The sequence below is a fragment of the Callospermophilus lateralis genome, chromosome 7, assembly GCF_048772815.1.
Source record: "Callospermophilus lateralis isolate mCalLat2 chromosome 7, mCalLat2.hap1, whole genome shotgun sequence".
Classification (NCBI taxonomy): Eukaryota; Metazoa; Chordata; class Mammalia; order Rodentia; family Sciuridae; genus Callospermophilus; species Callospermophilus lateralis.
In genome coordinates this window covers 97,013,879-97,027,753 of record NC_135311.1, presented here as the reverse complement: position 1 = coordinate 97,027,753, position 13,875 = coordinate 97,013,879, and the positions used below count along the sequence as shown (strand labels likewise).

At 38.1% G+C, this 13,875-nt stretch overlaps 1 protein-coding gene across 1 annotated transcript in view; it reads right to left on the bottom strand.

Moving 5' to 3' along the window:
- Positions 1–8,462, bottom strand: part of C7H1orf87 (chromosome 7 C1orf87 homolog) — a 77,657-nt gene extending 69,195 nt beyond the window's left edge. Inside the window, exon 1 of the mRNA XM_076863477.2 lies at positions 8,356–8,462. Coding sequence (XP_076719592.2) covers positions 8,356–8,462 — 107 coding nt within the window. The remainder of the gene's footprint in view (positions 1–8,355) is intronic.
- Positions 8,463–13,875: the final 5,413 nt, after the last annotated feature.

Sequence of the window (13,875 nt, the reverse complement as noted above, 5' to 3'; positions counted from 1 at the left end):
TCTTTTTGCTCTAAGATCCTTGACATTCTTCTCCATCTCAGAGACTGTATGGACTCTCTCAATAGCTGCCATGTCCTCTGATTCTGCTTGTTTTTGGCCAATGGATAGCCCTGGCAGGAGGTGGTTCCCTCTCTGCACTGATTCAGGTTACCTGTGTCTCCTGACCAATGGCTATGACTTTTCTCAAGGTGGCCTGAGCTACAGAATGCTTCCTCCATTTAGTTTTAGCAACATTCTCCTCCAGTTATCTTTTCAGACCCAGTGCTGGTACCAATCTTGCAGATGTTAGACCATGATTCATTTTTAAAAAAATTTGTTTTTTTAGATAGACATGAGACTAGGCTTTTGATAAGTTTTGACATATCATATATATATGGAGTATTACTTTTTCTAATTAGGAAATCATTCTTATGTTTGTACATGGTGTGCAGTTTCACTGGTCATATATTCATATATGAATATATGAAAGTCATATCCAATTCATTCTAATTACTGTCTTTCCTATTCTTATCCCCTTTTGCTTTCCTTCATTCCCTTTTGTCTAATACAATGAACTTCTACTCCCCCTTACCCCTTATTGTGTGTTAGCATCCACATATTAGAGAGAACCTTCTGCCTTTGGTTTTTTGGGAATGGCTTATTTCACTTAGCATAATAGTCTCCAGATCATCTTTTTACCTGCCAAATCTTAAACTCGTTCTTTTTTATGGCTGAGTGTTATTCCAGTGTGTATATATACATAATTTTCTTTATCTATTCATGTGTTGAAGGTCATCTAGGTTGGTTCCCTAGCTTAGCTATTGTGAATTAAACTGCTGTAAATATTGATGTGGCTGCAACACTGTAGTATGCTGATTTTAAGTCCTTTGAGTATTTACTGAGGAGTAGAATAACTGAATCAAATGGTGGTTCCATTCCAAGTTTTCGAGGAATATCCATGCTGTTTTCTAGTAGACCACAATTCATACATTGTACCTTATGGTCTCTTAATCTCAGCCTATGTCTTATAATTAGTTCTTTCCTAACCAAACCCTCCCTGGAGCATCATAATTTGGATTTCTAATTATACATTCTAACGTACACTTTTTTATATATCTTTCAAACTAAACCATTATATCTATCCACAATTATTTCTACAGAATATATATATATTTCATGCCAAAGTACAAAGACTTTTAAGGCTTTAGATAAATATACTTGAAAAAGTCCATTAGCCTGTATTTTTTTCTCTAAACCCTTGTCAACTCTGAGTTGAAATCTTGTTGTTTATTTTATTAACATGTGATGTGAATTTCCCTATGTATCTCCTATTTGTTTTATTTCTTCTTTTGTAAATTTCTGTCAAGTTCTATTGCCAAGTTTTGCAATTGGACTGTTAATCTTTTTCCTATTGATTTGTGGGAGCTCTTTGTACAACAAAAAATTTAATTTTTTCATCATATACATTGTAAATACTGTTTTGTTTTTGACTTTGATTTTTTTAAAATATAGAATTTCAAATGGTAAAAATAACAACATTTATCTCAGAGTCTCAGATTGGGGATCAGTAGGCATCTATTTTGTAAAGTGTTCATTTAGCATTCACTCACATAATGCCCTGAACTCTTAAGGACCTATGCCTTGGTCTTACACTTCAAGAGATGTAAAAAACCATGTCTTCACCATAATAGAACCCAAATGGTCTCTTCTTTATACTTCTAACAGTGCCTAGAATAAACACACAAACAATCAAAAACAAAAAAATAAAAGTCACTATAGAAGCGTAATGAAGAAACTGTTTAATGCAGTGAAGCTTTGAAGAGAAACATGATTTTCATATATTATTTCATCATTTTGAACTCATAAAAAGTGGAGACAATTGTGTCTGATATTCTTGTTCAATTTTAAGAAGAGGCTAAGTTCATGGATATTAAGGTATTACGTAGATTCTGTACTGAGAAAAGCAAAGATACAAAGATATAGTATTCTAATTTTTTCTTTAACATAAATAAGTAGGATTCTTGAATTTTTATTTATTTTTTTAAATTCATTTTTTATTAACATATAACAATGTACCTCCTAATGGGGTACAGTGTGATATTTCAACACACGCATACAGCATGCACTGCTCTTGAATTTTTAAATCACAAAGTTTATTCAGAGTTTATTTAGGGACTACAACTAGCTACCATCTCTTGCCTTGATTACCACAAGGGAACCCTGAATGGTCTCTCTTTTCACTCCCTGAGTAGATAGAGACATCCTTTAGAAAGTAGAAATACGATGTGTTCTCTTCTGCTCTTAATTTTCCAGTGGTTTCCCATCATAGGTAGAATGAAATCCATAGTTCCTCTGGTGGCACACAGCCCAGAAGTCTAGCCCTCCTGGCCTCTCTGACTGACTTCATACTTTTTATAAGAAAAACACAAGGAAATCTTAGATTTTAAAAAATTTGCTTGGGCTCTATGCACTCAACTTAAGTGCTATTTTTAGAGGTTGGTGGAAAAACCACATGCCCAATATCTGGAGAGCTTGTGGCCTGTGGAAAGTTGCAGGCGCTTCTTCTGAAACAGAAGGGGAAAAGAACCTACTCATTTTAGGGAACATTGGTAGCAAAGGCCTGCTCCCTGGGATGCAGGCTGAGCCAGTCTTAGTCAGCTCACTGCTCACTAACCTGAGACAATTCTCGTGGATAATTCTGGTTGCATGTCTCCACAGTTTTAGTTTAAAAGTCACCCGTTCAGAGAGGCCTTCCAGAAATACCCTTTGTGATCCATATACCCCTACAATCCCTTTCTTTTTTTCCTCATTGCACTATCCCCATTTGGATGAACATTGCTTACATGTTTTGTGTCTCCAACCATTAGAACTTTAGGTGGACTGCTCTACCTTCAAGGTTTGGAACTCAGTAGGTGTCATTCCTATTTGTGGAAAGAATTTCACATATGCATTTATGTCTACAACTTAGCATTAACCATCAGAAATGTTTCAATTAGAAATGTTTCAGTTAGAAACATTTAAGAAAAGAGACAAAGAACTTATTATATGAATGACTTTGGGGGATTGGAAAAATGACAGAATATGGGCCCCAGAAAAGTCAAATAGGAAAATATTGGAAGTTTACATTTCTTGGCTATAAATATCAATGCGAATTATGACATATATTTATTATCCTTTTCCCATAAAAGTTTACAGCAAGCTTCCCCTGTGCTTAATAATGCTATATCACAGAAATGTGTGAAATAAGAGAGGGCTTTGGTCATTTAATTTTGGCATTGGATGGAACTACAGAGATCAACTTTATTCACTGGAAGCTTCTCACAGGGGTTTCTTGAAATGGACCCATGCCTCTTCTCTTCAACAAGATTTAGATTCTCTTAAAATGTTTCCCTGGGACACAAGCCACACCCTGGTTCTACCACAATGGATTGTTCATCAGGCCCTTGGCTATCTCCACTTTTAATGTGCCAGATCACTCTTATAATATGGCATCCGGAATGAAGAACAGAACTCCAGAGTACTGAGTGCAGAGGGCTTCAGATCTCTCTGGCCGGATATGCCCAGCTCCAATGCAGACCAAACAGACGTTTATACCACATAATCACAAACATGTCCACTTATCTAAAGACAAACTTTGTGTATATTTTCTGTTGATTTGATCTTGTTAGTTTTAGCCTTTTTTTTTTCTGTCAAGACTTCCTTACATGTACAATCATTTGTCTGTCTTCCTTTGATTGTGAATTCAAAAGTTGTTGAATAAGAACATGGCCACAAACAAATCCTTCCTACCTCCAGCTGGTTGTGTTTATAACAATTGTTTTAATCACCACCACATTGGTATATACTATGGCTTTAATATAGTTTGTTCTCTCCAAAACTCATGTGAGAGTTTAAGAACCCATTGTGGGGTATTAAAAGGATGGAAACTTAATCTGACTATGGTGCTTAGAGGTGGAACCTTTGGGAAGTTATTAGGATTAGAGAATGTTATCAGGTGAAGCCCCACCATTGCATGCTGGGGAATTCATAAGAAGGGGAGACAAATGCACATGTGCGTGCACACACACACACACACACACACCACACACACACTACTTGTGTCTGCTGTGTGAAGCTCTCCTCCATTGCTAGGCTCTGCTAGCAAGAAGCCCATCAACATTTATGTGTCCTCAAACTTGGACCTCCAGAACTATGGGCCAAAGTAAATCTATTTTATTTATAATTTATCTAATCTGTGGAATTGTATTGAGTAGAAACCGAAAATGGACCATTACAGAATGTCGCCTACCTCAATAGTGTCCAATGCACAATTCTGTCTTGTCTCAGGACTTTATGAGAAAGATGTTCTTAGTGATTTGTTGACCTGGAAAGATACTCTGTCTTTATCATTTCCTTCATTTAGGCTGCCGTGATCTCCTCAATAAAGGGAATAGGATGAGTGTGGCCCAAACTGTTTTCAGTTAACACGGAGATAATCACGTTCATGTTTTGTTTTCCTAATTAATGCTATATTTAATTCTTTGGCCTACAACTTACCAGAGATGGTCCACAAGCCTCTGGCTCTGTGATTTTTATTACCCACTCTTATTTCCTTTTTGTAAATGAAGGAAAAAAATATGTCTGCTGTCACCTGGCATATCTTTCTTTGGATACAGTATCAAAGTTCACTCATCAGGGTTCCAGAGGAACATCTGCATGCTTATTTTAATAGCATGGGTCTTTAGATTTGGATTTATTTAAAGCAACCAAGTATTGTCTTTCTAGATCTTAATTTTTTTTGGCAACTATGTTGCTCTAATTCATGCAGTGGGCTTTTAACATGTACAAGACTGTGTCCTTTGTGCTGAGGATATCGTTGTACATATAGAATTTACATCTAAAGGAGGGAGAAAGAGATGTATGTGAAGTCACCAATAAGTATCTGTAGAGGTGTTATGAGAGCCACAGGAACAGCAGGCAAATCTGGGTGGTACAATATGATCAGGTTTGTATTTTAGAAAGATCATTCTGGCCATAATTGAAACTGGTCTTCTCAAACTGAAGTGTGCATAAGAGTCACTTGGGTATCTGGCTAAAAGACAAATTCTGACCCAGTGCATCTGGAGATGGTGCTGAGGTTCTGTTTGTAACTAGGTCCCTGGTGAGGATGGTGTTGCTGGTCCATGAACTACACACTGAACAATAAGGCTTCAGAGAGTAGAATTGAGAACAAGAAAATCAGAGGCAAGGAGCTCCTTTGCAAGTGATCTAAAAGATAAATGTTGGTGGCACAAAATACAAGCCATTTGATGTACTCTTTGCTCTCTGTAGGCTGATCTCCTGATGGAAAATTTGTATACTAATAGGTGTTGAGTATTTTCCTTTACATCAACAATTGTACAAGCTAAACCTAGGGAAGAGGGAGGGAGTGCTCCAATTCAGTCTCAGTTCTTTGTAACTGGTCCACAACTTTAGCAGCTTGCTGTAAGCCCACAGACCTTTGCTGTCTCTGCTCATTCATAAAATAGGAGGTTGGTTGTTAAGGATGAATTGTCTCTACCAAGTCTCTATGTTTAAATCTTAACCCCCACACCTAAATGATGACTTTCTTTGGAAATTGGGTTATTGCAGATGTAATGAATTAAGATGAGGTCCTACTGGAGTAGGGTGGGAATCTAATCCAATTGATGGGTGTCTTCATAAAGTATAGAAATTTTAACATAGGTGGAGTCAGGGCAAAAAACCCTAAAACTTAAGAGTTATGATGCTACAAGCCAGAGAACTACTAGAAGCAAAGAGACAGGCCTGAGACAGAGAGATTCTTTCCTGGTACCTTCAGAGGGAGCACAGATCTACAGACTCCTTAGCTTTGGACCTCAAGCTTCTCAAACAGTGAAATAATAAACTGCTGTTGTCCTAAGCCACCCAGTTGTGGTAGCTTGTTACAGCAACCTTAGCAAGCTCACATGCTGGCTAAATCTTCAGGTCTGGTATATTATTCCATCTTTAACACGTGTCCTACAAGAAATCTTAGTCATATGTGGTAAAATCAGAAGATTTATTATCTATCCATTATTAATTTGTGATTTTCTTTAAATTCAGATTATCCGTTTGGTGGTTACTTGTGCTTCTTGTATAGACTTTGGCTAATGGGTTCAACTATTTCAACCTAAAGACCCTCAGGCTCTGGTTTGAGTGTAGACACTTCAAAGGAGAGGAACTCTAGGACACGCGTGACAATCTAGAGATGGGTTTCTCCTTACCTCAGCAACAAAAAACATTTCACAGTTGTTTATTTTTGAACCATACACAGTTACTTTAGCAAAGCACACTAATAGTCCCAGGTCATCCCGGCAATAGTATCAAGTTCATAGAAAACATAAAGCACCTTCTACATAAAAATAATGCCATGTTTTAGAGTGTCACAGAAGAGATAAATATTATATTTCACAATTTATCTATTCCCTGGTTCCTGAAGTTTAAAAATAAAGGTGGAGTACCTTCTCAGATCCAGGAAATTTTTCCCAGTTATAAAAGGACAAGGGTTCTTCCACCCTTTCATTTTAGAAACATATTATACTTGATGTACCTGGAAAAGTAGAGTGTTTTTGAATAGAACGAGGCTAAACAAACAGTCTCAGGAAACAAAGGAATCAGGAGAGTGGTCATGTCGTTTTTCAGGTAGGAGCTCTGAGCCAGGTGTCTAATTCTCCTTACTTGACAGTTAGAGAGAATTAACCAGAGATCTTGAAATGATTGCTTACCTCATCATACTGTCTTAGCTTCCTCATCTGCAAAACAGATAACCTGCCTGCTAGGCATAGAATATAAAAGCAATGGCAAGTATTTCATAGAAAAGGATTTGATTTTTCATTAATCATTTAAATTTCCATAGCAGGACATTCTTCAGTAATAATAGCAGAACCATTTTTTTTTTTAAAGCATGTGGACCATCAGATGCACAGAAAAGGTGTTTGTATACTTTTTCTCACTTAACTCTCACAACAACCCTACTAAATAAGTGTTGTTTAATCTCTACAGATGTAGAATTGGAGGTCAGGAATGTTAATCACTTTCCCAATATCAAAGGTCAGGAAGGAACAGAACTAGGATTTATTTATTTATTTATTTGGTGCCAGGGATTGAACCCAGGCTACTTAATCACTGAATCACATCCTCAGTCCTTTTTTATATTTTATTTAGGGACAGGGTCTGTGGACCTCACTAATTTGCTGAGGCTGACTTTGAACTCGAAATCCTCCTGCCTCAGATTCCCAAGATGCTGGAATTACAGGCATGCACCACTGTGCCTGGCCAGAACGAGGATTTGAATTCACACCACTCAGTTCTGCAGGGATCTCCACTGCCTCAGTCATGTGCCATCAAGCACATTTCTCTGTGCCGACAGACACTGATGACAGCACTCACTTTGGGATCTCTCTGGACCGACAATACTGATGGTGCAGAGGCAAAACACAATGGAGCTCTAACAGCCTTTGTGAAGCCTGTCCTTTGTAACCGTATTCCTGGTGACCTGCATTTAGAGGGTCTGATTTGGTTGGTTTTGAGTTGGACCCTGAATGTATATTTAGTCAATTTTGAAGAGAGTCAGGTTTGGTAACCATTGCTCTCTGTACCTATGTTCAATGATGCCATATCTTTTTTTATTTATTCAGTCTGTGGGTTTCTGAAATTGAGGGAATTGCTAAGGAAACAATCCCAAGAGGAAAAGGCAAACTTCTTGACTAGATGATATTTATGGAGTGTCCTCTATAAGAAACGTAGGTCTAACATTTGCTTTTCTTCTGTGAACCATCAAAACTCTGCAAGGATGAGCCAGTTATACCCTTCTGTGCCAAATATCTAGTGACTTTTTGAGACATAGGAATGTTCTTGCTTGTGGCTGTGATGGGAAGGGAAGAAAGACATGTTACCTGTGCTCTATAAGGTGCTGCTTAGAAGAATATCCAATGTGAATAAGAGTAAGTGAAAACCTTACAACTTATGATTCATTATTAATCCCACTCCTTTAATTCACAGCAAATTGACTAACAGCCCTCTTTTCCCTCCCTGTCCCCAAATTACTACATGTGGTAGATTACAAACGTGATGAAAAGAAGCAGCAATACTCCATTAATATTTATAAATTTCATAATGCTCATATTTCCCATCTATTTGGAAAACCAACCCAAGTAATTAAGGAGTATGGGGAATTATAAAGATGAAAAATATCAGGAAAACAGTGCACATAGAAGTTATCAACACCGTTTTACCCCCACTGCTGCATCTTAATGACTTAATTTTCCATGGATGGCATTTTTAAAATGTAAATTTCTGGGTTAAAAAATTTTCATTGTCATCTAAGAAATAAAGATATTTTTAAAGCAGGAAACTTACATCTTTGGCTTCTCTGCAAGGTATCGAAAGTGTTTGCTTCCAATGATTTTCACAACGATATCAGGCATTGCATTTGACCTAGGGGGAGTCTTCCAAACTGAAGACATGATGCTTCCTCAAATGCCTTCAAATCTCTAGAGGTAGAAAAATAAGTAAATCATTCCTTTTGATTTTTCACTGAGCAACTTCAGAATCCTTTTTAATAACAAAAGCAACAACATCAACAATACTAGAACACACTGCTTTACCTAGGAAGGATTAAGAATGCTCTGGCATAGTGACAGGCTCGGTCAGAGGCACTTGAAAAACAAGAGTTGAAAAAAAAGAAAATAGAAAAAAGAGAAAGAAAAAGTCATTCTGACCTTAAAAACAGAAGATGAAATTCCCATGTGAAAGTTGCAACATCCTTATCTTCAAAGACGAGAAACTTGATAACTGAAATAATTCTGCACAGACCCTGTTAAACTAATTCTTATTTTTTAAGTCTCTAGCGTAATTCGGTTGCTTTATCACAATATTTTATTCTTGTCAAATTCATACTATACTATCTGATTCTAATTGCTTTTTTGTGTCTTCATTTTTTTATAAGGGCTCCTATGCTACATAAAACTTGTATTAAATAAATTCATATGCTCTTTGTCTATTAATAGATTTAATTTGGGGGCACAGACATGATCCTAAGAGAATGGAGGTGGAATTTTGCCACTCCCACACCTGTATTATCTCACTTAGAACAGTCAGAGGCACTGTATTATCTTACAGCCTCAGACAAAGGCACTTAAAAAACAAGAGTTAAAAAAAGAAAAAAGGAAAAAAGAGAAAGAAAAAGTCATTGTGACCTGCCCAATGCTTCTTAAAAACTGAAGATGAAATTTCCATATGAATACAGGTATCCCACTCTTAATACAAGTATCAGATCCTCTTTACTACTATTCAAAGTCTTGCTTTACACTTGAGGGAATGGGTATACGTTGCTATGTGACTTACTGAACATTACATGTGCAGTAACTAGCAAAGCTGGAACTCCCAACAGACAGTAGGTCTGTTTAGCAGACCTACTGAGTCATTAGATGACTTTGCTTTCCTGCACTATAAACCATCAGATGGGAGTCTTGTGAGGTCAAAGAAGAAACCAGACATAGAAAGCATCCCTATTCGACTGTGCTGCTACTTTGCCATTTGTAAAATCGCAATAATCCCACTTATGCTCTCAGGGACTTAGGGTGAATGCAATGAGACCCAGTGCCTGAAGGACCACTGTGCACAGGAAAGAGGACTTCGTTGTCACCATCCGTTTCCACAACAATGAACCTGACATTGAGATATTTTTGGAGATAAGCACTGGGTGTTTAAACAGGTGCGACACCAAGGGAAATGGTAGAAATTCTTGGCCTCGTGCTGACCATTCTCTTATGAAGCCTCTCAGAATCCAAGAGGCATGTAGAAATCGTTGTACTCCAAATGCTCGCTTTAAGGATTGAGCAGCGAGCCCAGAGAGGGTTTGCGATCTTACCAAGGTCATATAGAGTAGGGACAAAGGTCTTTCCTATACTCTGGTCTGAGAGCCAGACCAGGATCCTTCCTGAGACCCCAGTTCCATGTAGTGCGCGGAAAACCCCACAATCTGTGAACCCCGCCACCCGGTAGACTGCGGCCTCTCTGAAGCTGTCTAGAAACTGTAGTGCCCAGAGTTTGGGACTGTGAAGTCCCTTCCGCGCCCAGCAGTGGAACGTCAGCCAGGAGACCTTTTCCGGGAGAGAAGGAAAGGGCAGTCTCACCCGACGCGGCGTTTCCCCACCCAGGTAGCTCACAGGTGCGCAGTGTCTCGGTCTTCTCCTAAGGAAGCCACAGAAGGAGACCCCGGGGGACCCGGGCCGGGTGGGGATTGGAGCCCAGGGATCTGGCCAATCACAGCGCCTGGCTCGCCTGAGGAGGCGGCTCCCGCCCTGGTCGTCAAGGACGCAGAAAGCTGTCGCCGGGCGGAGACCCTATTCCCTGCACTGTAGGTGGCCGCGGGCCCTCCTCTGAGAAAGTGCTCAGGGGCGTGGCGCTGGCAGGTGAGGAGCCCAGGTGCACCACAACTGCATTCGCGCTTCTTCAAAGGTGTGTGTTTCTTAGAAGCCCATCTGGTTCACCTGTGGGTTCCCCTTTTTTGCTCTTTCCCCTAGACTTCTTTGTCTGTTGTGAAATTTGCGGAGTTGGAATTCTTAAACTTTAGGTTCTTCTAATCCTTGCTTCTCTACTAAATTGCTTTAGGTAAATCTCTTCTTTTCCTTGAGGTTAAGTTTCCTCATTAGGAAAGCAAGGGAAACCAATAACATGGACCTAAATGTGAAATTGGGGACAACAATAAATAATAATATAATGATAATATTGAGTACCATTTATACACTAGATCCCTTATTTGAGCCATATGACTCTTACCTTATAAATTAACATTTATCCGTAAATTAATTTTATTCCTATTTTAAAGAGCAAAAAAATGAGGCTTGGGTGTTGGGAAATTATCTAAGACACAAAGTGAAAAAGTCAAGATTTCAATGTAGATCTGTGTATCACAAATTTCTGTTCCTTTTCTTATGTTAAAAGACTACATGGGCTGGGGTTGTGACTCAATGATAGAGCACTTGCTTAGCATGTGTGAGGCACTGGGTTCAGATCTCAGCATCACATATAAACGAATAAATAAAATAAAGGTCCATCAACAACTAAAAATAAAACATTTAAAAATTAAAACAAAGACTTCAGTAAAAGTGGATAAATATTCTTTAATTGATTCCAAAATGGTATTAGTATTTGCTTCAACTCCACCATCCAGGTCCTCTGCCTTCTTCCCTTTGTGCTTCTTCCCTTTTGTATTTTTTTGTTTATTTTATCTCCTACTGGCACATGCAGTCAGAGATGGATGACACACTAAGCTCCCCTCCAGGGGCTCACTTGCTAGAAGTGGGGAGACACAGGCACATTCTATGGTATACAAACTTCAACGGTAGCAGAGAGAGGGCAGCTCCCCTCGCATTCCTCCAGCCCAGCTTTTACGCTGTTGCCAGATTAATCTTCTCAAGGTCCTGCTCTGACATGATGCCCATGGTTTCAAGGTCTTCCACAATCTGACCTAAAGCTAGATCTCTTACTTGATCTCTTACTATTTCTCCTAGGCTTACTATGCTGCACCCTACCTGGTCTACTCACTGACCTGAATCTGCCTTTCATTTCCCTGTCTGCTGCTTTTGTTCATCCTGTTCATTCTGTTCTCAGTGCCTTTCCATTTCCTCATTGTTTCAGTTTGTTTTAACATTCCTTAAATTTCATTTCAAATGATCAAGAGTATTCACTTGGGAATCAAATATCTTTTTCAAATCCTAGCTCTGCTGGTTCAATGTGGTCTTGAGAAAATCACTTAACACCTTTATGACTTAGTTTCTTCTTCTGTACAACGAGGATGGTTTATTGTGGAGACTGAGTTATGTAAGCAAGAAATTAAAACAATGCCTGACCCAAAATGAGGAATATCAGTGTTTGCTGTTATCACTCTATATCAAGATGCAAACAATTCTAGAAGCTGAAAGTGGTTTCTTTGTTCTATATATAATCTGTGGTTTCTCTCTTAGGAAATATGTTGTGCTTTGCCTGAGAGTGTGGCTATTTGTTTTATTTGATTGTTACACTTTCCTGAATTATGTTTATGGAAAGCTGAATAATGATCCCCCAAGATGTCTGTTTTCTAACCTCGAGCACCTGTGACTATTTCCTTCTATGGTAAGAGGAAATTTACAAATGTGCTCAAGATAAGGATCTTGAGATGGGGAGATTACCCTGGTTTATTTAGTTTGGCTTTTGGGGGGACTCAGAGAGAGATTATATTACAGAAGAGGAATAAGAGAATGGGTGATATAAGCAATAGGTCACAGTGGTGTGAGAATTCCTTAGCGTGGAATGCACGTGCTCTCTGGAAGCTAGGAAAGGCAAGGGCACTGACTCTTCTAGAGACTCCAGAAGGAACCAGCCTGCTGACCTCTTGATTGTACCCAGTGATATTGTTTTACACATCAGGCTTTCAAAACTGTAAGAGTTTGGTCATAAACCACCAAGAGTATGTTAATTTATTATAATATCCATAGGGAAAATTAATGCAATGCTATTCATGCTATTCAATAACTCTTTTTCTTTTCTTCTATGTGTTTTAAAATACATGGAAGAGTTGTTTAGATTATAGTAAGGACTCTGCAATTTTTTTATTGACTGAATAATGAAGGAGAATAGAATAAATTAATAAAGTTTAATAAAATTAAACTTCAAAATTTCTTTCTGAAAAAAGACCATAGTGAACATAGTACTCATGGTATCAAGCAGAGCTTGGTCTACTTAGTACACTTGACCATTCTGCTTTTCTGTGATTACAGCCTTTTCTTTGGGAACCTCTTTTCTCATTCCAACAAATCCTAGAGGTGGCTGTCAGTGAAAGTGACTTTCATCCTGCTTCTTCATTTAACTGATCATACTCTAGGGGTTAAGGTCAAACAGAGTTCTTACCCATGATCAACATGCAGACAGTGAAGGAGAAAGAGGGTTTTGATCTGTTGGGGTTACCAGACTGTGAGGATAGGTGTTGGCAAATATTTGTGTCCACATATTCTGTCTATTTTTTTTTCCAGAGAAGAGGAAGAAATCAATCAATAGAGGAAAGCAGAACCGAAAAGGGAGCCAGTCAGATGATGGAAAGGAAAGCAAAAAGCCTGGATTCTAGAACTCTCGGACACAAAAGCAAGAGCTTTTCCTTTTGCATAAGATATTTTGAGAGATGCTTCACCCATCTTTCCCCAAAGGTCCTGAGTAAAACTCTTAAACCTTGGGTTGTTACAGTTCACATTTGGGGTACAGTTAGTTGATGGTATGACAGTTTGAATTTCACTTTTAAAATCTATGATGAAGTTTGAAGGAGTAGTGAATTGACTTTGATTAAACCAGTTATTTTAGTAAAGACTGTTCTTTGACATCATCTTGACTTCATAGGTTTTACAAATGCCAACTTGAAATAATGGAAGGATCTATCAGGCAATTCTTTTATCAATTGATGGTATTTAGATGAAATTTGATATATTTTTCCCATCCCAGGAAACCTCTGTTTTGCCACTTCCTAACCAAATGGCCTTGAACATGTAATTGAGTTCTTTTATCTATAATCTGAAAACTAACAATAATCACCCTATAAGATTATTAGGATTAGAAATGTTCTTAGAGGCCTTAGACAACTAAAAGGCTTATAATAAACTATGTTCTTATTTATGGAAATAGCTAACATTTAATGAATACTTATTATGTTCCAGATACTATTCTAGAGATGTTATTTAACATCTCATTTAATCTTCAGAATGACTTTTTGAAATGATAATTATAAATATCCCCATTTTAGAGATGAGAAACCTGGGGCTAAGAGAAGATAACTTGCTCAAGGGAATATAGATAGGAAGAGTCCGACTATAATAATAATCTAGGTAGGTCTGATTGCAGAAGTAGTCT